The 27,638-nt window shown below is 38.8% G+C and overlaps 1 protein-coding gene across 4 annotated transcripts; it reads left to right on the top strand.

Annotated features, from left to right (window-relative positions):
* Nucleotides 1-2,421: 2,421 nt before the first annotated feature.
* On the top strand, nucleotides 2,422-24,279 carry ANKRD46 (ankyrin repeat domain 46). Of its 4 annotated transcripts, none has more exons than XM_017806358.1 (5): nucleotides 2,423-2,469; nucleotides 8,348-8,551; nucleotides 16,068-16,410; nucleotides 17,725-17,883; nucleotides 22,388-24,279. In XM_017806358.1, the coding sequence occupies exons 3-5, from the start codon at nucleotides 16,100-16,102 to the stop codon at nucleotides 22,602-22,604; spliced, it is 687 nt and encodes a 228-aa protein (XP_017661847.1). In that variant the 5' UTR covers nucleotides 2,423-2,469; nucleotides 8,348-8,551; nucleotides 16,068-16,099; the 3' UTR covers nucleotides 22,605-24,279. The 4 variants fall into 4 exon arrangements, with proteins under 4 accessions (XP_017661849.1, XP_017661847.1, XP_017661848.1 ...); XM_017806359.1 differs by lacking the exon at nucleotides 2,423-2,469 and adding an exon at nucleotides 2,564-2,800; XM_017806360.1 differs by lacking the exon at nucleotides 8,348-8,551 and having other exon boundaries at nucleotides 2,422-2,469.
* Nucleotides 24,280-27,638: the final 3,359 nt, after the last annotated feature.

Raw genomic sequence — 27,638 nt, 5'->3', positions numbered from 1 at the left:
TCTTTTAGAAATCTTGAAAAAGGCATGAAATAACTCATACAGAGATAATGCATGCAAAACTTGGTTTCAGTTTTCTTGATGTTGATTATTGCAACACCGTTGCCATAGCTTCACCATAGACACTTGCAGTAGGGTTTTTCAGGACATCTACTTTGCAAACATGAAGAAAAACCTGTGCTACAGATTTTCCTTATAAAACAGAAAACTGCGGATACATGCAATGGAACTGTGTAGTTTGTCTGCTGGGTGATATGGTATTAGGAAGATTCAGACAGTACATGGTAACTTTTAGGAAAAGTAGAATTGAAAGGAAACACTGATGCAGTTATGCTTAAAGTTAAGAATGTGTGATTAACAGTACGCAATCCAATTCAGAAGGCCTAGCAGGCAACTAAGGTTCCTATACATATGTCCTTGTGGCCACCACAATGCCAAATAACATGGATGTTGGCATATTTGGAACTGCTGCTCCATCCACACCCTATCTAGTACATTGCAATAAGCCCTAGAGTAGCAACAACTGCTCTTGTGTCCTGTCCCAGCAGAAGAAAAAGGTTAGTTGTCTCTGAAATATCTCAAAGAGATCAACCTGAAATATCTCAGAGATCACTTGAACAGTGAGATTTTCTAGCTTATGTTTGTATCTACCCATAATTATTGACATGCATATGCTCTTCCAACTGTTTATTTGTTTCACTGTAGGTAGTTCATTCGGGTTTTATATCAAGGAAAAGATTTTTAGTTAGGCCAAATGAAGGAGACTGTGTATTTGGGAAAATAAGAGAAGAAGACCTGTGATAATTTATTTTAGATACTGTCTTTCAAAATGAGTTGTCTGGAAATAATAAACCCATTGCTGAAGAATTGAATTAAAAGGCAACCCCCCCCCAAAAACCTTCAGTGTAATTCCTCACCTGTGCACTGCTCTTTAGAGTACTTACAACTCTAGTGAGCCAGTTTGAATGGGTGCTGAGAATCTGGAGGTGTCTTGCATACATGGTTTTTTGGATTTTTTCCCCCAGACACTGTTGGGGTAGAAAGGGGAGGGCTATCTAGAAAAGGTGCTATGATTTTAGCAGAGGGAAAAGTTATAATATGTAGGATATACTATAAACATATCAGTTTATAATGTTTCTGTAACTGTGTAATTAGCGTGGTGACTGAGCAGGCTATTTCCACCTAGGCATCGTCTGGGAAAGGCATGCATTTCCTCTGATCCTTCCAAACTGAACAGACTGTTGTGGTGCCCTTATTGAGAGAATAAAGGTGTGAACATGTTCTCTGTCACAGCAGTGAGGATAGCATGTAAGTAACTGCAACAGAAAGTGAGCTGATTCATACTGATGGCCCTGGGCAAGCAGATACCCAACGTGGTGGCTAAAGGCAGGCACACCATTAACCACAGCAGTAACCTGCTTGCTACTGCAAGAAGACTAAAGTGCCTAAGAAGACTAAAGTGCCTAAATCATGACACTCCAGACCAGGCTTTAAGGATCTTTGATTCCTCTTACTGTCCTCGTTATGAAAGGCAGGATCATGTGTGAGAACAGGGGCAGGGAAGTCAAATAACTTCAAACCCCTCCCCCCCATTTTTACTTATACTCACGGAGTATAAGTGCTGAAATGATGTGGGGGCAGAGGAACTGTACTTTTACCTGAATTTTTATCTTGCTGATTTTTGTGGTGTTATGGGGATAGCATACACAGAAGCATCAAAATTACAGAGTCAATTAGGTTGGAAAAGACCTCTGAGATTGAGTCCAACCTGTGATCGAACACCACCATGACAAATAAACTATAGCACAAAGTGCCACGTCCAGTCTTTCCTTAAACACCTTCAGGGACAGTAACTCCATCATTTCCCTGGGCAGCTCATTCCAATGTCTAATCACCGGTTCTGTTAAGAAATTCCCCCTAATGTCCAACCTATACCTCCCCTGGCACAGAGTGAAGTCACGTCCTCTGATGCTGTTGCGTGTTATCTGGGAGAAGATGCCGATACTCATCTACGACCTCCTTTCAGGGAGTTGTAGAGAGCAATAAGGTCACCCCTGAGCCTCCTCCTCTCCAGGCTGAACACCCCCAGCTCCCTCAGCCGCTCCTCAGAAGACTAGTGCTCCAGACCCTTTACCAGCTCCCTTGCCCTTCTCTGGATCCACTCCGGCGCCTCAGTGTCCTTCCTGCAGTGAGGGGCCCAGAACTGGACACGGGACTCGAGGTGCGGCCTCGCCGGTGCCGAGTACATGAGGATGATCACTGTCCTGGTGCTGCTGGCCGCACTGTTTCTGATTCCCTGCCTCCCAGCGGGCCAACACCGCTCCCCTGGCTCGGCCGAGCTGCGCTGTGAAGGACGGACGGTGCGGGGCCCGCCCGGCGGCGGCGGCCTCCGCCCAGGAGGGGGCGCCCGTTCCGCCCCCCGGCCCGTCCGCCCGCCCGTTCCGGCCCCAAGCGCCCAGAGAGCCCGGGCAGGTACGGCGGGAGCGGGGCCGGGACGGGCCGGGACGGCAGGGCCGGGGGGCTGGGAGAGCAGGGCAGGGCGATTTCGCCTAACCCAGAGGTGTGCCAGGCCCGGGTGGGGACTCGGGGACGGGCCCTGGGCAGTGCCCGGCCCGGGAGCCGTGGAGGTGGAGCGCGCTGATGCGGTTTGGTGGGAAGAGGTTTGGTGGGAGAACAGCGGGAGCAGTGCCAGCCTTCAGAACGGGAAGGGAGGGGAACGGGCAGGGGAACGCGTCCGCCCTCCTGACAGGACGTTGGTAAGTGTGCGGCTTTGGAACGCGCTTTCTACGTGAAAACAACGAAGGTAAGTGAAACTAAAATACGTATTTCAGCCTGTCCTCAAAACTGTCTTTGATAAAGCAATTACTGTTTTTAAGGGAAATGGAGTAGTTCCCGGTTTTTTCTAGACGACACTAAGGCCATTGCACATTGTTACTGTGCTGAAGAGGTAGGGCTAACACACCCGAGTTGTAAAGAGGATAGGGAAGTAACTGGAGACAAACTACGGTGAGTAATGTTGAATGGAAAATCCATCAAATCTGAGTATCAAAGAGTATAAAATTAGTTCTTTGAAGATCTGTCTTGAGACCAATCTTATTAAATATTTCATAGAGATCTGGAGGTAGCAATTAAAACTTTACTGTCTTCATTTGGCAGTGATGAAGAATTGGGAAGCACTGGCAATATAGAAGAGAGTTATGGGACTACACGGAAAGAATGGGGTGATCCTGAGAACTAGAATATGAAATAAGTACTGTAGCAATTTAAAGAACGAGGGTTTATAGTTGTAACCTTGTAAGGAAACAATATACAGAAGAAATTCTTACGGTTGAAAGCAACACAAAACCGAAGTATGTGTTAGGTAGTTACAAGATATGCAATGTGGAAAAAGTAGATGCTGACTACAGTGATCCAATAAAAGAAGTAATTATTGCCCTTGAACAGAACTCTAGAATACTTTGTATAATGTTAATCATTCTCAGGTAAAAAAGTAAAGTGGAACAGGTGCAGGAAGATGTGCCTTGGACAGGTAGGGAAATTAAGAGTCTGTTGGAAGAAGCATTTGGCTTTTTTAATTTTGTCGAATAAAGGCCTTTTTTGCTCTCTGTCAAACCCATCAAGGTAAACACTGAGAAGGGAATAAATTGAGCTAAAGAATTATGTTGATACATGAATAATTTAACACAGATTTTAAGATTAATAACATATGAAAATTTCTAACTATCAGAAAGCACTGATGTTCAAGAGCAGCCTTCCAAAAGGTCAAGGAAGAGCGAAAGCCCAACACTTTTTAGATAGAATGTGACTGATATATTCAAATAATGATTTTGTTTGCTGCAGCAGAGTTCTAAGCTTAATGTTACCTGTAGACTATAGATCAGTTTTCCTTTTTTGTTCATTTGTGAAATAGATTATTAGCAAGAACTTGTTAAATATGTTTTTTAGAAGAAAAATATTTTTAGTAGTGTTTCCAGTCTAAATAGTAGGGTTGGTGACAGTCAGAAAATTATGCTGCCTAATTGCTCTCTTTTTGAGTTGAAGAGAAGATGTGAAGAGTAAGCTGAGGGGTGAAGTGTAGTATGTACATCTGTCTTCTTACCAGAGCAATGTGAGTTTGCCTCTGCAAGAGGGCACTATAAAAATCTGTTCTGATCTGTAATCAGTGACAGATTTCCTCTCAGCAGATTTATATCCTTTAGTTAGAGTTGTCTCATCTGGAAGAGCCAGGGATTTGAAGCAGTGCTTTAAGTTGACTGTATTATCCCACCTCATATTCTCGTGTACTTAATGTCAGAACATGTGTGGCCTTGAAGTCCTCATCTGCAGCCCAGGACCCGAGATACCTGCTCATCCAAGGAGTCAACTACTAGTGACTATTCTAGGGATTTGGGTGTGCTGGATATGGGTATTTTGGGGCTCTTGATGCTCTTGTCTTTTGAGCAGTCTGTCAGTTGATTGCCTCCCACATGATCGCAGCTGTGGATGTTCTGCTTCCAGGTAGGTCAATTAATAAGCAGATAAAATATTGTAGAAGGCATTGGTTTATACACGTTACGTGAAATACATGGTTCCCGATGCATTCAGCTTTCTGAAGAGACCATCCACAGAATGCTGTTGGAGTAGACAACAGGCATGTCTTGGGTGCATGGGCTTGTTCCACTAAAGTTCAATTGTCAGTATTTATTGTGATTCTGTCTTCATCTAAGTCAAGAGCACAAATACTGAAATGGTCCGTTTTGTTGAGGTTTGCTTTGCTATTTAAAGTGATACTTAATAAATATGTAGAAAGAAGTTTTACCTTGCTAAGCACCTCACTGAAGCCATATCTGTTACAGAACTTAGCTTCTGGCTTTGATTCATGTGTCAACACCACTTTTCCAAGTGTCATGTCTTTCTTTTACTCCTCAGTAAAATTTCAATTGGCTGAGTGGAACAGAGCTGCTTAAACACCAGTTTTGTCACTCAGCAGATTTCTCACATCCAAGTAGTGCAGCTACATCAGCTGACTTTTATGACATAAAGTCAAAGACATAAACCCTGCAACGTTTGTTGATGGGGTTATATTCTTCATTGTGCTCAAGATCTCCTATTGGTGTCTGACCAGCAATAATGGATGGTAGCAGAAAAAGGGCAGCAGCACATTTCAGGGAAGGCCTCTGGTGTATGGGTTTCCCATGGATTGTGTAGAATGCTTCTCTGTCTTCTTCATCTCAACTTTTTTTGTTCAGAGAAGTGTTTGCCTGTCTGTGCTGTGTGTTAGTATGTTAGGGACTGGTTCTGCCTGAGTTTGAGTACATCTTCAGAGGATTGCTGCACAGGATTGTAGATACAGCTGATGTGGATTTTCAGGAAGCATCAGAAAAAAGTACTCTACCAAAGGCTTTTGAGGAGGTGCTTATAGCACCTAGGGGGGCCTCTGGTGGTCTAGTGGTTAGGGTGCAGGACTCTCACCGCTGCGACCCGGGTTCGATTCCCAGCCCCCCGGGCAGATGGAGGCTTGTCAGCCCTGTAAGGCAATCCATCTAAGAGAAGGTCACCCTAAACAAACCTACGTCCTGGGGACCTCACTGCCACTGTCCAAGCGTGCTCGGCCCCGGCAGATGAACCTCAGGATTAAAGGGTGGGCTCAGTTCAGCGCACGCTGTGTCTCACCTAAAAAATCCACTGCGCAGGCTCGAAGGGTTAATGACCTTTCCCAAATCTTCGCTCGCGAAGACTGGCCATTACTTACTTACTTACTATAGCACCTAGGAGATTTCTTAGTTGCAGAAATAGTTGGATTGAAAAGTTAAAAAGAAGACAAAAAGAAATTTCCAAAAAAGGGAAGGGGGCAGAAAGGTGGCACAATGAGCTTCAGTGTGCACAAAGTAGGATGGTATCTTGGGTAGAATAATCTAAACTGTGCTCACATGGTGCTGAACTCAGAACTGACAGCCACCACTCAAGAGAAAGCACTTGGAGTCACCACTGAGTGTTCCCTGGAAACCTAAGCTCAGTGTGCCATGGCAGCCAAAGAGCCAGGAAAATAGTGACTGTCCTCAGAGAGGTAGTGAGAAGAAGACAGATGACACCATTTTGCTGCTCCAGCTTGGTGCACCGACATCTGGGATAGTGTGCATGGTTCTGGTCTCTGCATCGGAAGAAGGATACAGCGAGTTAGAGAAAGGCAACTGAAAGGGACAAGGAGATCAGCTTCCTTAAGAGGAGAGACTGTAAAGTCAGTATTGTTCACAGAGGAGATGTCTGGGGCATGACCAAGACTTATGAAATGAAGGCAATGGATAAAGTGAGAATTATTCATCCAGTCTTGCAGCCCTGGAATCGGAGTTGCTTGCTGGGGCAGGTGGGAGGATGGTTTCAGATGGATATAGGGAAAGATGACATGGGTGGCTGTGGAGGTGGAATGTGGGCAGGCTCGGGAAGGGATTAGGTGGACAATGAGACTGTTGAGGGGCTGTGGTGGCTGCTGGGGTGTGTTTGGGGAATGAACTGCAGGAAGCAGACAGGCTCATGTGCTCTCCCAAAGGATCTCTGATGGCCACTGTTGAAAGCAAAGTGCTGAGCAAGAGGGATCGATCTGATCCAGGACAACAGTTTTAGTGAACTTATGTTCAATCTTTTTCTTGGAATAATTTTAGTTCTGTGGGGTTCAGTTCTGGATTCTGAACTATTAGAATTTCCATGAACAGCCTAGAAAAGGCAGTGAGCAACAAGGTGATAGTATTTGCCAATGACATGGGTCAGCTATGAAAAGGTGCAGAAGGACCCTGTAAGACTGAGTAGCTGGGTAATATAACATAATGGCACATGACTTCAGTGCAGGTAGAGTGATTCAGATAGCATAAAAAGAATCCTAACTTCCTATATGAAATACTGAGCTCTCAATAATGAGCAGTATTTTGTAGTTATGATGAATGGTTCCATGAAAATGTAGCAGCAGCACTAAGCAGCAGTGAAAAAGGTAAACCAGATAGTGAATACTATTGAGAAACAAGTAAAGAACAAACCAAGGAATCTTGTCATGCCACTGGGTTACTCCATGGTTCACCTCAAACACTCTGGTCGAGTCATCCCTGGTCTGACTCGCAGCTCAGACAACATGTAGTAGAAATGAGTGATATTCAGAGAATCAAAGCAAGAATGGTCATAGACCATTCCAAATGAGGAATGACCAAAGAATCTGGGACTTGAAAATTCATCCTAGAAAGGGATGTCTGAGGAGGATAAGGTGAAGGCCTGTAGAATCATGAGTGGCGTGAAAAGAATGGGTAGGGGTCCACTGTCCCTTTTTCCTGCAGGAGATCTGATGGTCCACAGGTGAAGCTAACAAGGCCCTGATTCAGAAAGATCAAAAGCTGTTGTTTTTCACAGGTAACTGAGTTGGAGAACTTACCAGAGTATGTTGTGGATATTAGAAGTATTTATGTTGATGAGGAGAAAGGGCAGATTCAGAGGTGGAGAGGGAGTCAAATACATAGAAACCTTACCCATTTTGAATAGAAAAAGCAGTATTATATATGCTTGCTCTATTCTATGTGTTTTCCTGGCCTTTGCTTTTGGCCACCATTTGAAAAATTATATTAGGCTCAAATGGACCTTTGCTGTGATCTGCTGTGGCTACTTTTATGTTAGCTTCCTATTCACAGGAGTAATAATTGACATGGACTTTTCTTTTGCACAATTTCACAATTTCTCTTCATCCTTTCTCAAACAGAACTTGTAAAACCTTTTTAAAGAAACATGAGTATTTCTATTTATTGACTAGATATGGGGTTTCTGTAACGGTCCAATAAAGCTAACACGATCCCATATATGGGGGTAAAAACTGGAATACCTTTACTGAAAACACGAACCACTATTTAAGGGTCTCAGGGGCTTAACATGCTAATAAGGAGGGAAGGTTATGCCACATAGGGGATTCCACAGTCTGTTAGCATTTCCAGTAGCAGGAATGACATATGGGGAAAAAAGGGATTTACATTTCTCAGATCCAGTATTTATATTTGGGAGAAAAAGGATTTGATATTTCCAGTAAGCAAGATGATACTGGGGAAGGGTGGTCAGGGAGGGAGAAAACAATGGGATATCTGATAGCATTACGCAAAGTCTCTCTACATCCTGCTGGGGGAGGCAGGTCAATGGATCTTGTCTGGTCTTTTAGATGGTGGGTTTTTCCCCAGCCCCTGTGGCCCAAGGTTTCCTGTTTAATCCTTGCAGTTTCTTTTCTGTTGGTATCCGCAATAGGTTTCATGTTGAATATTGAGTCTTTTATAGATAAGTTAGTGGCTTTTGCTAAGTTATCTGAAGGTGGAAGTTTTCCCTGTACAAGTGATGTCTCTTTTGTTTCCAGGCTCAGTAGGATCCATTGATGCAACTGGTAAACATCAGTTGAGCTACTTTGCTCTCAGGTTCTTTTCCATCATCTTCCGTTACATTTTTGGTCAGTTCCAGCCTCTCTGCAGACCAGGAGCTTGAGGGTGGCCTCCCTGATTCTCCTCAGACTTGCCTGTTGTCCTGGAAACCCATAGGCTGCTGGCCCCTTCGGTCCATTAAGGTACTGTGTTGGGCAGACACTATTACTACAGATTTGCCTACCTGGAGAAATTTTTGAGCCTAAGCATGGTGAAATATGAAGCATATGCAAAAATAGCATCAATATGTGTATATTAATTAGAAATACAACCTTAAAAATATTACCATTTCATCTTGCTATGTCACATAACATGATCCAGTATGATACGGTTAAGTGTTGATAAAGATTTAGAAAGATTATTTGAAACAGCAAATATATCAGCTAACTATTTGTCTTTGACTAACTGGTTTAATGACTTACTGTGTGAACATGAAAATTCTGAGCAGAAATATCTGTAGCAGCAGTCATAGTAAGAGTTGCGTATCTGACAGCATTAATTGTCTTGTCATTGGTATTATTTGTTGATATAAATCAATGCATTTTAATAAACAATAACAAATAAATAATAAACAAATAAATAAGTTGTTTAATAAACAATATATTGTTTTAAAGGTAAAGTCAACATACAGCTATCTATAAATTTAGGAGACAACTGCTTTTTAAAGTGACCTGCTTCCGTTCACTAGCCACTAAGCTGGATTTGATGTTGCACACCAAGGCTGTGTCATCAAGGTTATATATGACCAAGAGCATATAAGCAATTATACACATTGTAAGAAAAATATTAAGACAGTACAAACTGTATAGTAATAAGTCATTTGGTGACAGGTTCTTAATTTACTTTATTGCTCTTATTAAGTTCTGACTTCTGATGATTCCAGCTGGACACAGAAAGTTTTTCCCATGTTAATAGGCTTGTCATCTCAGACTTACTATTTCCCTAGGTAAGGACTGGGCCTTTTGTGTGTGGGTAGGGGGACAGGTGTTTTGGATTTAGTTTTGGATGTTTTTTAAGAACAGGCATAAATGCATAGTTTTTAAAATTAAATACCTTTGTCTTCAGAACTCATATACCAAAGTCCTCATTTCACTAATACAGAACTGGAGCTTGAATGAGATTGGGAATAGCACTTTGGATTGCAGAATGCTTTTTAATAAAATTTTATAAAATCTTATTTTCATGCTTTTCATCATTTCCTTCTCAGGAAACTAGAAAACACCACAAATGTAGAAAAGGTGCTCCGTGTGCCTCCAGGCCTATGCACCACACCGGTACCTAAAGGGAGCCTGTGTGAAGGCTGGAGAGGGGCATTTTACAAGGGCATGAGACAAGGGGCAATGGCTTTAAACTGAAAGAGAGCAGGTTTAGATGGACATAAGGATTAAATTCTTTCCTGTGAGGGTGGTGAAAAACTGGAACAAGTAGCCCAGAAAATCAGTGGATGTCCCATCCCTGGCAGTGTTCAAGGCAAGGCCAGGTTGGGTGGGACTTTGAGCAACCTGGTCTGGTGGAAGGTGTCCCTGCCCGTGGCAGGGGTGTTGGACCAGGTGACCTTTAAGGTCCCTTGCAAGTCAAACCATTTTATGATTCAATGATTCACTCCAGTGGGACAGAAATGTGTCAGTCCACGTGGTGGCAGTGTCCATCCAGACAGGAGTGCTGTACCTCCCTCGGCAGCCTGTGAGCACCGCCAGGAGGGAGCGATCCTTTGTTGCTCAGTTACTGTTGTCTTCTTTTCCAGAGGACTGCTTCGACTCTGCAGCCAATTTAAACACAAACACTTAATTAGGAGTGGAACAAATTCTCTCTAGTCTGTTAAAACCCAAACAAATAAACCAATAACAAAACAATATTCAAAGACCTGTAATATTTTCTTGATCAACATATACCCCACATGTTTCCAGCAGACACAGACAAGGAATTTGAATGAAGGTTTGTGAAAAGGTTGGTAATTATGACCAATGTGATTCAATAACTTTCTATAAAAACAGATGTATTCAAGCTGAGCACAATGATCAGAGAAGTACTGCAGTTATTTACTGATTTACCTGAGCCAGTTGTGGAGAATTTAAGTTACAGATGATTTGAAGAAATCTGTAAATTACCTTTCTTCTTAAATAGTTCTTGTGCAGAAGATGAAAAATGAGGAATGTTAAAAAATACTGAGCTATATATTTGATAGAAGTTAAGTGCACTGGAAGATGTAATGCAACTGAATTACCAGTTAAGTATAGGATAAGCAAGGATAAAATATTTGGAATCTGCTTGTTGATAAAAGTGTTTTAAAAGATAATTTCTTTCCTATTGTTCCCGTATTTTGTGTACATAAATACACAAAGCTTGTACTGTTTATCTGGGAAAGCATTCTGCAACTCTGGATTGGCATTTGAAATCTTGTATATTTTTTATCTTGTACTGTTGACATACTGTACAATGATGAGCAAAGATCCCTATTTCCCAATGCTATTGTTTGCTGATCCATAAAAGAGCAGCAATAGTTGTTGAAACCTTTTCATAAAGCACTTTGTAGACCATATGTGTAAAGCCCTTTGTATATGCACTGCACCAAAGTTTCTACTTACAGGATGTCCCTGGCAATCAAGAGAATATACCTGTATGTCTCATGTCTGTATAAGGGAATGGGAATGATTCAAAAGACAATTGACATAAAAAATGTTCTTCTATTACCACATACCCATGTGTCTGACTAGAGACATGAGAGGGGATGTGGGTGTTACAAGCCTGCTGTGATCCTTAAATCCAGGAACTGTTGGAAAAAAATCCTGAAGTTAGAAAGGGAAAATGCTGCAAAACATGGATGTGTGTAAAGCAGACATCATGCTGTATTGAATCTGAGCTCCTGCTTTTAGCAGCAGATCCATATTAGTGGAGTCATAAAACTTTGTTCCAATTGGACTGAATAGATAAAGGTTTCCCACAGAAGATACAGAAATCTCAGTGGAACTTGATTTAGGTAATGGGGTTCTTTCTTAAACAGAAATGAGCTAATCACATAATTTTTTACTAAATCTAACATTTATTCAGTTAAATGACTTCTCAGTGACTTACACGTAAATACATGTGTGCATGAAAACAGCAGTATTGGAATGTTTTTCATTCATTGAAATACTGAAAAGGAAGAGCTCTGCAGGCCACTGAAGTGCTCTCCAAGTTCATTACAGAAAGAGGAAGCTGTCTGCCACCAGGGAGATGACAAATGCAAATGTTGCAAGTAACACATTGGGTTTTTTTGGTGGCACAGGGTGGGAGATGGTACTTTTTACTGGTTTTGGTTTAGTTTCCATTTTTGGTGGTGGCAACTTCTGTAGTGATAGTCTTACTGATGCTTAGGTTCTACATGTTAAAGTGTGTATTAACATTGAGAAGTCTCAAGGATTGAGCAATCTGGTATTGTCCTGTTGTCCTGACGTGTTGTTTTGAAATAGGGACAATTACTTCAGTTTCTCTGAATGTTCTGGAAAATACTGTAGTTTTGCAGAACTGGTATATGCTACGTAGCAGTGACTGGGTGATTAATCACAACTTGGCAGGTTTATTAATGTTTTTGTAGTGGAGGGATGGGTCCCATTAGTGATTCTGTCTCACAGTCAAGCTGTTCTCTCCTGTTTCTGGAGCTGTTTGGTAGCTGTTGAACTTAATGAGAAGGCAGAGACAGCAGCATGTATTTACTGTAAAATAAAACTGTCCATGGTTAGTACAAATTACAGCCTAGTTTAAGAAGTGACAGAATTTGCATTTAGCAGGCGTGAATGTGTCCTACAACAGATCACTGTGTGACAGTGAATTACCATTGTACACAGCTTAGTGAGAGACAATTGACTCCTAGTAAATAAAAGTCAATTATTCTTACAGAATCACTTAATATAAGCATTCCTTTTGAAAACAAACCAGTTTGGTTAAGTTTTCTTATCCTGTACTAGCCCAAAATGTGTCATCGAAGAAGTGGCTTACAGCATAATTTCTAAAATTATTACTTAAAAAGTACATTGTGTTGAGGCCATATAAATGTTGTATAAATCTAGGGAAAATGTATTCTCATAGTATGCCTTTCTGATGGGAATCTTTCTAGCTTGTGAGAATGTATTTGAATTTACTTTTTTTTTTCACAAAATAATTTTCTATCAAAGTACCAAGTTATTAAAAACAAAACTTTTTTTAAAAAACAAAATTATTATTTAACAGATACATTTTCAGACAGTGGTGCATTTTTAGAAGCAGTAATTTATTTCAGTCTTTAGAAACTAGATTTATTTAACTCTTAGTAGTACTAGTTTTTAGAGATGTTCAGAATGCTCATTTTGCAATATTTTTTGTCTTGTTACTAATAGAAGTCCATTTATCCTAATTTGTGCCTGTAAAATCAGTGCTTAATGGTAGGTGGTACCAGCTTTGAGACAGGTTCAGAGTTGTTAACTGATTCACTTTCAAAAGCGATTTAAAGAGAATGGCTAATGCCACTGTGTTTCTAAATTTTGTTTCTCAATCTGCAGCGTTAGATACTTATTGAAGCAGTAAGCTTTTCGATACATAATGTGGTCAGAAATGTAACCACCTCTTGTTTATTCAAAAATATCTTATGAAGCTGACTATCGCAATTTTTTTAAGAGTTTTATTAGACAGGAAATTTTACTAAGTTGGGTTAAATTTGAGGCAAGAACATGTCATTTGGGGGCTGACATTTTAAAGATGCTGCGTAGTTCAGCTTTGTATGCAGCTTATATCTGGCGTAGGTTAGGTAGCCGTATGTGAAACAGAATTGTGTTTGTAGAAAAAAATCTTTTTAATCACAAAGCTAAATCAAACCAGATGATCCAGATTGTCTTATTTTCCCCTCCACCTTTTTTTTCTTTTCTGGTGAATGCGTGCTTAGTCCACAATCTTCAAGTGTTGGGAAGAAAGATTTGGATTTGCTGGGATTTTTTGTCTTTCTTACTGTGAAATACTAAGGTTTTACTTTAGTCTTCCACACATCAGTGATTGATTCTAGAAGATTCTAGTGATAATAAATTCTAAATCAGAATTACTTCCAGTTACACATTCTGTTAACTGCTAATCTTTGGGCTTCCTTTTCTGAGAAGATAAGGAGGTGACTTTTTCCCTGGTATTATTAGCTAATGTTTTGTCACAGTTGGGGAATTCTGTAAGGCTTTACCGGACATACACGTCTGGTATGAAAATTTAAACATTAGCTTACATATAACAGAGCATGCCATGCCATTTCTCAAATAGCCTGAGTCTCTTACAGTATAATATTCTTATGTTGATTTATGTTAGGCCTTGTTTTATTAAACAGGTTTAAACACTCAAGTATTATTTTACAAGCAAATCACAATCTTTTTGTCAAGTGCAAGCAGGGGTTTGTGCTGCTGATATGCTGTTACTGTGGCTGATAATTGGAGGTTTTAAAATGATTTATGATCTTGCTTTAGGGAAGATTTAGTGCAGAGGTCACAATCACATCGTACAGAAAGTGGTCCCACTATTTTTGTCAGCGAAGATTGGAGTAGCAGAGTGGAAGAAGGATTCTCATATTTATGATTTGGGTGGGAAATGGGCAAGAAAATTGAAATTGCTGTCAGCTGGGAATCCTAGCTTTGCAACATCCAAGGGAGTGTGACATATTCATTGAAATGCAAGTAACTGCATTGTCCTTTCTTGTTATATTGAGTCATAAGGAAGCTGTTAGTGCCCTAAATGACACCAGTCTTGCACAAAGTTTTACTGTGTATCAGTGAACTGGCCTTTTGCTATTGGAAATGGTTATGGAAAAGGGTTCTTGACCCAATGATTTACCATCATGTGCTTAAAAACATACTTGCAGTGTAGGGGAATGTACTCTGCTTAAAATCATTCCTTATACAGATACCAGGACATAGAATTTATTCCTATCTCTTTCTCTTCAGTGTCCAAGAAAGAAAAAAAAAAAGTTGTGCATTCCTGCACTGGGAAACAGTGTTGATACATGTAGCAGAATTTGTCCAGATAGGAAATACAAACCAGTGAAGTTTAAGAATGATTTATTAACCTCAACAGCCCCAAGTGGTACAGCTCTTAATCAGACCAGTGCATAAACATTTTGGAATTACTTATGTAGGTACTTTGATCTTGAATTTGATCTAAAACATGGGGGAAGAGCTATAAAATATAGACATTATGAACTCTCAAAAAAGGAGACATTTTAAATTGAGTTCTTTGGCTACTGGCCATGTTTCCATTCTCCTGGCTGAATGGATGCACTAGTGTAGAAGGATACCTTATATAGATGAGAAAATTTAAGTCTGGCTATAGCAGTTTTAATAAGAGGTTCAGATATTAATTAGAACCCTGTTACACCATGAGCCCAAAATAGAAACCCTGGGCAAGTGAAAAATACTGTTTCAAATGAGGTTTCGGTTTACTTTATGTTCAAAGCTTATCTAGTAAAATTACTTTTCCCTCCTGTCACTTGAATTGTGTCATGTCTTTATTAAGATTTCTTGTAAGGAATTGTACTGGTTTATATTATTTTTTCTTTTCTACCTCTTCTCCGAGGCAGTGCAAAGAGAGGGCTGTTGTCCAGTCTCCTAGATGTTATCATTGCTTCTTAGCATTGCCTCATACACATTTTACCATTCTCTTGCTCATTCTCTTTTTTCCTTACTGTTTTCAAGTAATCTTTTCTGTATCCGATAAGCACATAGTGTCATCATACCCTCATTATTTAACTCATCCATGAATATTCTTCTGCAAAACTTAAATCATAGTTCATGAAATATTCTATATCAAGTAATCTACGGTGAAACATTTATTTTCCTCTTTTAGGTCCTGGTACAGAAAAGGACTTAATCCTTTGTTTAATATTAAGCCAGAGAAACTTCAATTGTGCTTTTCCATATTGAGATTCTAGTCAAATCCACAGCAGCTCTGTACTTAATTTTACCATTGTCTTCCTTGTACCCACTTCCAGTTTTCACTTTCAGGTGGGCAGTTTCACCTAGTGCATTCAGTTTTTTGTGGTCTGTATTGCTGTTCTTGTTTGTTCAGTAGTTTGTATATCTGTGGCACTGTAAAAATAATGTTCTGCAAAGAGTATGGAAAAATGTATTTCTTGCAGAATGAAGGAATTAGTGTTTACATTAATCTAGCATTTTTAGCAACTGACTGTACTTTGTGTATTGAAGTTCAAATTCAGATGGTAAAAATCCCACTGGAGTAGTTTTGCTTATAAGCTGGTAAAAATTGCAGTTAGCATCACTGTACACGTGAACTGAATTGTTTATAGTTTCCCCATTTGTGACAGGTTCTTTCTTCCTTTCTGTCCTGATCTGCAGTGTTTTGCACTTTAATATCAATACCACAACATGTGATTCCTTAGTAGGTGAATGCTAATCACCTGTCTTGCATTTGTGACAGTGATCTTACCAGTTTTCTATAATAACAAAAGCTTTGCTGCTGTTTCCAGAGGTGTGAGTAAGACTAAATGGGGCTTTTTCCCTATTACTAGAAGGGAATGCAGCACACAAAGTTAGTGTGTATGACAGGAAGATTTCAGAGTTGGCTTGTAAGCTAGTTTGCATTCTTGTTTTGGAACCTGAATATTTGCATTGTGTTTATTTGCTTGGTTTCACCATCATTTCTTCCTGCTTAAACTTGCAGGTTGGTCATCTCCTCTGGAGAGATTCCGAACGATGTCCTACGTTTTTGTAAATGACTCCTCCCAGACAAATGTGCCACTGCTGCAGGCTTGTATTGATGGAGACTTTAACTATTCCAAACGACTGCTAGAGAGCGGTTTCGACCCAAATATTCGTGACAGCCGAGGCCGAACTGGCCTTCACCTTGCTGCAGCCAGAGGAAATGTAGACATCTGTCAGCTCTTGCACAAATTTGGTGCTGACCTACTAGCCACTGATTACCAAGGTAACACAGCTCTTCACCTGTGTGGGCATGTCGATACCATCCAGTTCCTAGTTTCTAATGGACTTAAAATTGATATTTGGTAAGTAATTTTTTACAGCACATATATTTATAATATATTACTCTTCTGTCACCACAGCCTTGCATATAAATTTGCTGTTGCTGAAATGCTGTATTTGGTGCAATTCCACTTTTTAAAGATACCACTTAATAAAAACACAAACTAAGAAGACAGGAAAACAATGAGGGCACTTTTGCTAGTCTGTGGAACAGGCAAAGCAAATAACCATCAGCTACTGGTGTGGACTGCTATGTCTAATCTTGCCCCATTGATGGATTGCTGCCTTAGTTTGGCCAGACAGCCAGGTGTGGGTGGTTGGCACCAATGGAAAAAATCACATTGACCACTCTAAAAGAATTTTCTCCACTACAGTTCTATTGTTGTACTGGATAAGACAAAGAAAATACAGTATATGTGTGTCAGTTCATTCCCATACTCCTCTGGTAACAATGCTTCCTTTCAGTGTTTTCGCCCTCCCTCAAAGTCTATGACTCAGTCCTTCTTTCAAATATTGTATATTCTTTCCTTCTGGCTCCCAGCAGCTGTCAGATGCCAGTACTCAGATGTAAGCTCTCAAGCTGCAAAATAACTAGCTGTTTCATTCCTGTACTGAATTACTTTGTTTGTGGAACTTTCTGCATATTCACGTGTGCAAAAACCAGGAGTAATGTGAAAAAACCTTTGAGTTTTTTTAATCTGTCCCTTTTCCACCTGTACCTCATTAATGTTTTCAACTCAGCAAAACTAGTTATTGGTAGACCAGATTATTTATGGGTTGTGGGTTGGGTTTTTTCCCTTTATTTCAAACGACTCTGGTGGAAATTCCTGGTCTAAAGGCAGCTCTGGTCCTATTCAGTATTATTTTAATAGCAGCAGAGGGACCATCTGTATTTTATTTCATTTTTGCCTGATGTCCTAATACCCTAATGGAAAAGGAACTGAGGAGCCAGATTGCACAATTCTTTCTTGAAATTAGGCTTGAACTTGAACATTGCTGTAAATCTACTGTTTATTTTTTGCTATAACACCCAGAGATTCCAATTAGAGTCCAACGAATTTTGATTTTACCTAGAGGGAGAAAAGAGTTGTACAATTTCAAACCTGAATATACTGATTTTCTTCTATAGCAGATTATGCTGTAACTTGTATAGAGAGGATTCTTGTGCTGTCTGATACAACAGAAAATAGTTCTAAATAGTTACTATTCTATTCTACTATACTACTGAAATAGTTCCAATAGTTACTAAATTGTAATATGTTATGCTGAGTTGACTTGTTACAAAATTTCTATATTAAAATTTTCTTTCTTTATGTCTTTTTGTGGGGTTGTTTTAGCAACCATCAAGGTGCAACACCACTTGTTCTTGCCAAACGAAGGGGTGTGAATAAAGATGTGATTAGACTGCTGGAATCCCTAGAGGAACAAGAGGTGAAAGGATTTAACAGAGGAGCTCATTCAAAGCTGGAAACAATGCAGACTGCTGAAAGTGAAAGGTATTTACCAAACAAAAATAATTACTAGGAGAAATTGCATTTATGGATTTTAGACTTTTGTGATTGACTTGATTGTTTATTCCTCAAAACAGATAATATGAAGTTTGGCCTGATATTATCAGACCAAATCAAAATCAAATGTTAAATTTTGGAAAAATCTATTTAAACAGATCAAGTGTAAGGAAAAAAAGAACTTCTTCTATTGGGATTTTAATTTTATGGTAGAAATTTTAAAAAATAATTACTCATTTTCCATTACAGAGTCTCAAAAATAAATATTCACAAAGCCAAAGAGAAAATAGCATGAAATGCAAAATGCCAATATCACAGGCTAACCTGACATACTTTTCATAAGAGGGAATGTCTGCAAAGAAGGGGTAGCAGACTTTTCATCTATCTGAATTTGAATAAAGTATTTTATGTAGTGCCATATATGAAATTTTTATCAGCAGTAGTCCTGGAGAAGATGGAGAATAAGAATGTCATGGTGGCTAAAGAGATAGTTAATGGAGAACTGAAGAGCTCAGGAAGATTGCTGGCCATTTCAGGGAAATTATTTTGTTAGAGGGAAGTTACTAATGAATTCTTAAAGGTCTGGTTCTGGGACTGTGTTTACTTAGAATTTTCCTAAATAAAAAAGTAGAAGCATGTTAGTGATACCAAGACGTGAGATACAGACAACCCAAATTGGGATGACGCAGACAAAAACTTGGGGTTACAAGGGAGAGGAATTTAGCAGGAATAAATTGTCATTCAGTAGCACAAAATGCACTTTACCAAAAGCTGGATGCCATGAAATAAAAGTTGGAAAGTAGAAAACAAAGGTATAGGAGAAAAGCCTTGATGTACCAGTCAGTTCCAGGAGTTGATGTTTCCCTGAAAAATGCAGTGAAGTCCTACAGAGCACAAAATGAGATATTTTCACTACATGAAGAAAACTGTCAGTCCTGTTGTTTAAAGCAACACTGACTGTTTACTCTCATTCGAAAAGTTTAATTTATCCTTTCAAGAAGCATTGAGAGACATTACTTGAAGCACTCAGGGAACTGAGCATCTCCTTATGAAAGAAGGCAACTAGAGCTTGTTTTAGCTTGGCAGAGTGAAAGCTGAGAGGTGTATGTGGTTGCTGACAAGAAATACTGGTTTTGAACAAAATAATTGTTTAAGACAAAAGATGATGATAGCATAAGAGCCAAAGGATACAGATAAACCACAAATACTTTTGTGATTGAAAATTGGGAGTGTTTTTTTACAATCAGCTTCCAAGACAGTCTTCTTGTAGATTTGGATGAGGCAAGAAGCCTTGCAGGTTTCAAAGGATGATAATTCTCTTGCAGAAATCATTGAATTGCCAATAAACATGACAGAACACGGAACTGAGGTTAATAATGCAAGAAATCTTTTCAATACTGTTTTAGTTTTAATTCATATTGAAAACTGGCTATCAATGTTGTTTGGAATACTTGCTCTTACACTGTAGTTATTCAAATTTGGAGGTTTTTTTATGTTGTCAAATAATGATCATGAACTATGACTACTGAAACATTATATCACAAAAGACAGGGAGTGTTGTCACGTAACTGTTGATCAGTTTATGTCAAAATGTACACAGCCTGTACTGTAAATGAAAATGAAGCTGTGCAGATGGAGTTATCTGACTAAAGAGAAACGGTGAAGCCAACAAAATTACAGAAATAATGCCAAACACTCCTAGTGAACAGATCTGAAGCTCTTTCTTACACATCAGGTGACCACACCTATCAGAGAGACTGTTTTAAGCCCTGAAATAGAAAATTTAATTTTATTCTCAAAATTACATGGTTATAAATTATAAGAATTTGTGCATAATACCTTTCTGACTTCACTAAATTTTATTGAAAGTTGCTCATCCCACAGAAATGCATTTATGCTGGTTTTGTTTAGACATATGGACCAACAGCTCAGCCCCATTTCCATTCCAGTTTTTGATTGGATAGTGTCCCTTTAATGAACATAGCTTCCTTTCTGTTATTTGACCTTCATAAATGTTATATTGTTTGCTTTGGCAAGGAAGTCAGCAACTCTCCTTGGGGAGAGACACAGAGACATAAACAGTGCAGTACCCAGCTTGTTTGGGAATGTGTTTAAAATGTCTGAAATACATTATTTTAAAAATAACAAATAGCAGATGCCTACAGCAGCCAAAGCAAGTGAGCTCGTGTGCTGTTTGCTTTGTAAATAAATAATGCCTTTGTAACAGTTGGCTTTTCAGACCTCCACAGTTTCACTCCTCCCTCTTAATATTATTTTCACATTTTAGAGACGTTTAGACTAATGTCTTCTGTCCTGCCCGTTCCCCAAATGTTTTACATTATGTATGAACCTGTGGAGAAATAATGCTCTTTCTAAAAACAATCTCTGACTTTAGTTTTCTGCTCCTTGTTACATGCAGCAGTTGCTGCTGCTCTGGAAGCAGAGGCCAAAGTTCTGTTCCCGAGTCAGACGTGTTTTCACTGGCTTTGCCCTGCCCCCAGAGGGGAGCAGCGCCGTGCTGTCAAGAGGCAGAGCTTGCTCCGTCTGTCTCGCAGCGCAGACGGTCTGTCCATCTGCACAGCCCAGCAGGACCTGTGGCTGTGCCCACAAGCGCATCCAAATGTGAACTTCCACGTCCTGTTGGAAAAAGAAGAGAACATCTGTCTGGGCTGTGTGGCACAACCTCTTCTGGGGGCACATTGCTGCATTACCTGTTCTTACGCAGCTGCAATTCATCATAAGAAAAAATATCTTGAATAGCATAGATTTTAATTGGGTCGTAATAGAAAATAGAAAAAATGTTTTCTATGCACCCTTTTCCTTTTAATGAGAAGCATGTGATCTTTTCACTTAAATTGCATGGCACCTTTATTTAACCTCTCTGTAGTTATGTATTAACTAGTTAGTACTTAATGAGTAAGTTGTTCTGTTCTCTTCTATACCAATGGCTGTCTTTTATTAAATCCCTTGTTTTGCTTGGGAAATCATAATAAGCAAGGACGATGACTAAATCCTGCAGCTATGGGCAAGCAAAAATAGCCTTACAGGATTGTAAATATTTAAAAAACAAAAATACAAGCTGTTTAACAGGCAATTTCTGAAGTCTGCACATGATGCTGCAATACTACAGCAAGCTGTGGGAGTTTAGGCTAATTGTTCTTCAGTGGCTGTACTTCCTGAGAAAAAATACCATATGAATAGTGTGAAGTTTTCTCGTGGTGTAATCTTAGAAGAGAGATTTTTTCTGATGACGATCATTTGTCAATTCATTACTGTCACCAAGAAGACCAGCATTTCTATAATTAGTTTTGACTTGGAAATTATTTTCCCCTGAATTTTTTTTTTTATTATTAGTGCTATAAGATGTATCTAGGAATATGGTAACTGAAAGCAGTTAGAACCAAGGAAAAAAATATTTTTTCTCTGCTTACGTTCTTCTATTGACATCATTGAGTAATTGATTCCACCATTTCCTTTCCGTGCTTGTCAGAGCCCAATCCTGTAAACACCGTGGTATGTAATTTCACTCAAGTGAGAAGCGGTAGGACTGTGCAGATGGTCAAAATTTTAAGTGCAATCAAGCAATGAGAAAGTTTTGCTATTCTTCATGAGGTTTTTCAGACAGCAACAGAGAAAGTTTCCTGTTATAAACTAATTGTGAAACCAGCAAAATTGGCAGAATTATGCAAGAAGCCACACAGTATTGGGGACAACTTACATATTTTCTAAAGGTGATTCATTGTCAAGATGAGTGCCTCGTTCCCATTTTATATTTGTTTCTCATTTAAAAGTGTAAGTTTTAGTCCCTAATTTATAATCTGACAATTTAAGGGGGCCTGATGGATTGCTAGTGCAATGTTAAAACATCAAGGCAGTTGCTGAAAGCCATATGGCAGAAAACACAGCAATGCCAACTTGTTCAGAATGTTTCTGAACTTCTTGTTATCCAAATTTATTGTTTTATGTGATTTTTTTTTTCATGCTAGAGAGGAGGCCTCTGTAACTAAGACATGCAGGAGAGTAGTAAAGATCACTACAGAATTCTGCATCTAAATTAATAGTGGTTAAAGTTTCCGTTTTATTCATCAGAGTTTATTTTTAGTCATAATTTGTTTTGTTAACAAGAGCTGAGCCCCTTGAGGTTTTAGCTTATACTTCATTGTATTTTACTAAGCCATATTTAGTAGGAATTATGAGGACTGACTTTTGAAGGCTTCTAGGCGGCAAGCCTGCAAATTCAGGGCAGTATTTCATATACAGATATCAGTCTCTTTGCACAGGTTAATAAAACATCCATGCAACTAAATTAAGTTTAGAGTTAAGAGTGTTTTCCTGGCCTGCTTTGTCTTGATTTAGCAGAGGCAATGCTATAAATCTGTAGGTGGGTTTAATTTTTAATTTAGACTGTTTCAGTTGCCCTTAGTAGGATTACTGTCATATTTAAAGGTGCATTCTTTTGCTTTGATGTATTTTTAACTTTAATCCTTCATAGTGCAATGGAAAGCCATTCCCTCCTTAATCCAAACCTGCAGCAAGGTGAAGGAGTTCTTTCCAGTTTCCGCACAACATGGCAAGAGTTTGTGGAAGACCTGGGCTTCTGGAGAGTGCTTCTCCTCATCATTGTCATTGCTCTTCTGTCGCTTGGAATAGCCTACTATGTTAGTGGGGTGCTTCCTTTTGTAGAGAACCAGCCTGAACTGGTGCACTGAAGCAAATGCAAAAAAGTGCACTGTGCTTTCCCCCGTTCTAATCTTATTTTGAGCTTCTTGGAATTATTCTTCTGGTGCAGACAGTGGCAGCTGTATATACTGTTTGCCTTTTGTACTTACTATTAACCCCTTTGAAATAGGGATTAATTAATTTGAAATAAAACACTAAATTCTAAAGCATTCCTAAGCTACCTCTGACTTACTTTGATTTGCAAGCAAGATGTGAAGATAACCCTCTCTGATAAAATATTATATTTAGAAAAGGCCTTTCATAATGAATGTTAAATTCCTGGGTATCAAAAATATATCCTAGTACAGAACAAAATTTGTTCTATTTTCCCTATAAAGAGAGGTAAATCTATTGTCAGATTTTTTTTTGTATGTGCTTCAGTTGAAGCACATAGAAAGAAGATACTCTTAGGAGAAATTTTTCTTAGAAGAGAAATACTCTTTTAAAGGTCCTCCTCAAGAAATCTCAATAATGTAATAACACATTCTGATATATTGATAATAATAAGCTGCAACTCCATAGTTATTTTAATGCCTCTCCATAGTTTTGTATCTGCTAGTTTATAAAAAGAATGAGAAATAGTTCAAGTTTTACTATGTCTTTAATGTATAGACTGCTCCTTTATTTATTAGATCAATGTAGTGCATCTTCCCCAGATGAATTTAATGTTGTTAATACCTGCCTGAAATAATTCTGTGGAACAAAGATGTTTGTTGTGCTTTGGAAGTAAAGTTGTTTCAGCCGTGGGCTCAAAATTTTGCGGTTTTGTTAAAATGTTACTAAGCAAACCTTTCTTTCTAAGGGTGATTAAAAAGTAATTTGGGTGTTCTGCTGTGTTTGTAATAATTCTGTAAGGTCATTGTGAAGTATGTCGTGAAAGATAACTTTTTCTTCCTCCTACAAGGACCAGGCTGAACTGTATCACTTTGTTGTTTTCATGTTTGTGGAGAGAACTTGATTGAATAGAATTCCTTTCTGGAATTGTTTTCCATTTCAGTTGTTTTCAGACAGCACTTACAGGCTTATGAATTATTTTCTGAGTATGCAGAATAAAAGTATTTAAAATATTAATATTTAAGAACACTATATGAAATGAAATCTTGACCCATTCTGTACTTTGCTGTGAAATCCTTTGTTGTAAATAACCTAGGGATATGAATCTTCTATGACTCCTAAATTGTTGCTGAATAACATCAAACATTTCTTATACAGTTGATAAGTATTGATAGAAGTAACCTACATTTTTCTGTTCTGGTACCATCTATATTTTTCTTTCTGGTTTATTTGTTTGAGTTAAGAGGGTTGTTGTCTTTGTTTTGATGTGTGACATGGGTTTCACTGAGCTGGGCCCCATTCTAAATTGCATCTGAATGAATCTTAGTCTGAATTCTTAAGTTAGAGTTTAATGAAACGATACTTTTTTATTTAAAACCAAATGAGAGCATACTTCTCTTCTGAATATTTCAGTTATTGTACCATTGTTCAGCAACAGATAAATATAAAATTGTATACCTGAATTACATTTACTTGTCTAAATAACTACATTTCTGTAAATAATACTCTGTATCTTGAATAATCATGTTGTCTTTCAGTATGTATTATCTGCATAATTTGTAATTGTATTCTCAGTATGGGTGAATGCCACAAATAAATATATGTAGGAAATATGTTTTGGTGTATTATTACATTAGTGCAGCAGTAACAATGCTACCCCATTTTACTGAGTTCATTTGTTATGCATTGATAATGAGCATTTCAGAAGCGGGGAGGTTCCCTCCATGAGAAAAGGCAACCACTCAGTTGCTTTAAATGAGGTTTTAGAGCATGGTTTCTTGAGATTTGCCTGGTGTATTTTCAGTATTGTTACAGTATTGGAGTTGCTGTCTGGCTGTCTCTCTTATCTGAGATTTCAGGTATTGAACATGTGTTCTAGAGGCCTTTCAAAATTTAAGATTACCTATGAGGAGGCACAAAACATAACCAAGAATACCAAGCATGAGCCTTAAGTAGCCTTTCTTACTTCACTGTATTCATAAGCATACATACAGGAGCTGCAAATTGAGAAGTTTGAAAAACTGTGTGTTTCCAATTAAGATATGTCCCTTTTTAAACCAAAAAGAAATCCGAAGTGCCATTTGAGCTTCACTGTGTAATGGCTGCTGCTCTTTGAAATAAGGACATGATAAACGTCTGAGTAGAAGGGGTTTGTTCTGTATATACACCTGTTATTGAAAAAGGTCAGCTGTGCCTTTCAATATGTCTACACTAATGTCTTCCTTTTCCAAGGCTGATTCTAAGAAATGAATTTACCTCCTGTACCCTAGAGATCAATAAGTACAATCTGTCTTTCTTATAGGAACAGAAAGACAACTTCAGCTTACTTTGTCTTGAGACTGTTGTCATAGGGATTTTCACGGTTTCAGCAGAATGACACAGATCACAGACTGTCTTTAGGTAAATAAGATTTCTTTTCTTTACTATTGTAGTGGTGTCTTGATACCTTAATCCAGGGACTCCCTTTTGTGCCAGGCAACACAAAATTCAGCTGAAGTACTTAAACATGATTGAGATCACAGGTGCATCACACTACCCTGCAAGGGCAGGTTCAGAATTATCTTGCTTTCCCCAGAAATTAATTTCATGATGCTAATTATGAGATTAGGCACATTTCAAATTGAAGACAGATTGTTGTCTCAAGCTGTTCTTAGGCAAATGAGCCAAAATTGAATAATGAATTGAGAGAGAAAACAATCATGGAGGTATGAAGTGATTTTTTTTTCCAATGACATGAAACAACTTGGTGGGCAAGACAGTGCAAGGTAAACTGGAGTGTAAAAAGGATGCACATAGGCTACTCTGCAGTGGGCTGTCCTTGTGCTCACATTTATTCCATGGCAAGATCACACCTGTCTTACTCATAGTAAGTTGTTCAGGTACCATATCTCTACCTTCAAGGGCTCTGTTTTCACTCATATTGGTAATTTGCTTTATAGAAGGGGATGATCTGTTGGGTGATTGCAATGGGTAGATATTGTTTCTGGTATTTCATTTTATACAACAGGTATTTCGTTACAGGACATGATCTGGCACTGTGAGGTGTGTTGTTATGAAAAGCTCCTGTGAGAGAAAGAACAGAGTTTCTCCTTGAAATATTTAAACAGAAGACCTGGGAAGTTTCTGGGTCTGCAGCTGATTGGGAGTTTGATTTTGCCATGAGTTGACTAATCTCTATGTTTTTAGTAACTTAAGTAAGTAAAAATTATCAACTCCAGCTAGTTAGCTGAGTAGCTCTTTTTCTAGTCAAATATATTTGGTCATAATTACTTAGAAAAATGCAAACTAAGTAACTAATTCAGAAGTACAAATTGCAAGTGAAAGCTTCCCTGAATACTCAAAAAAAAGGGTAATATTGCCTGCTGTCATATTCAGAATTTTCAAAAGTCTAGCATATATTTAAATGTTACCCAAAGTTGACTTCTAATAGAACTGATTGCTTTCTCAGCTGACACACAAATTAACTTGTTTCTGAAGTTGTTTCTGCTTCTGAAGCCAGATCTTTGTTAAATTAATATTTGAATTGATAGTTAAAATAAGTCTTCGAGTTGTGAGAATTAGGTCAGAATGCTTTTCCTTCATTCACTATTCTTTTTTTGCATTTCAGTATTAATCCCTGTAGACTGGTTACTTGCAATACACTTTGTAAAATGTCCTCAGTGATCCAAAGTGTTACAAAAATGTTGTTGCCAGTTGTTCCTACATTTCTCATCCGTGGCATTGGGGTTTTCTAGAAGAATTCAAATGTCATTGCACAGTTTCATAGCCTGCAGTTCTCTGTGAACTCTCTAAGTGCTAAGTACTGTTGAATCATGAATCTCGGATCTGTGTTAATATTATGAAATTAATTTCTGGTAGCAGCAGAGAGAATTCTGTACCTGCACTTGCAGGGTAGTATGATGCACCTGTTATCTTAATCATCTTTAAGTACTTCAGCTGAATTTTGTGTTGCCTGGCATCTTTTGTACTGCTCTTACAAATGCTTCAAAGGGAGAATGCCTTGAAAACTTACAGTATTAGGAAATAAATGCAACTAGTTGGTAGTTCTTTGCTATTTATTGCAGGAAAGTGAAGTGTTCCCAGGGTCACACTATCAGATAAATCTGAGATGAAAACTAGAGTCTCCTACTGACAGTGATCTGGTGTGTGTGCTTTTACACAAAGCAGAACGGGCATTCTGATGTTGCAGCTGAAGCAGTCTGCACGTGAAGGACCCTGAAAAATGCATCTCTGCTCTAGGCATTTATGATTTGTAAATCATTGCTGTAACTAAGCATTGAGAAACCAATAGTTCCCAATGACTATGATGAGACAAAACTGTTCTTCATTAATGCCGAGGGAATGGGGAATCTACTGGAAATTGCCATAGCTAAAAAGCAACATTTTCTTCTGAAGTCAAAGCGTGAACAAGTCACAACCATGGCTTCAAGTGACACATTCTTTCCATTTGTGATTTTAAACTACCTTCTGGGTAAGGAAAAAAGGAGACATTTGGAACAGAATTTGTTGTGTGCTATGTATGGTTTGCAGAAAATAGGAGGGAAATGAATGCAGTGAGCCAAGACAGCAGCACGGCAGGCATAACAGTGTGATACCTGCATGAATCACTGCTCAAAGGCCAATCCCAGTGCTTGTAAGAAGTGCAAGGGTTGACCAGTAATAGCTTCCTAGGAGGAGAAGGATTTCACTGGCTTGTGATTACACCATCTCACAGGGGTGGCCATGCAGACCTGCAACCTGAGCTGGCCCTTCTTGACTTTCAGTGTCTAGAGTGCTGCTATTTCAGACAACTGCAAGTTTGAATGTGTACCTACATTTACAGCTGCTCGTGGGGAAGTCGAACTGGTTCCTCTTACACAAGAATCCTGCTGCACATAGGCTAGCAAAAGAAGTTTTACCAAATGTGAACAGAAGCTCTTTGTAAAACATTAAATATTTCTGGTCTATTAAGTTATGTTTATCTAAATATC

The sequence above is a fragment of the Lepidothrix coronata genome, unplaced genomic scaffold (genome assembly GCF_001604755.1).
Source record: "Lepidothrix coronata isolate B3197 unplaced genomic scaffold, Lepidothrix_coronata-1.0 Scaffold15, whole genome shotgun sequence".
Taxonomy (NCBI): domain Eukaryota; kingdom Metazoa; phylum Chordata; class Aves; order Passeriformes; family Pipridae; genus Lepidothrix; species Lepidothrix coronata.
This window is presented reverse-complemented; position numbering and strand designations above follow the sequence as displayed.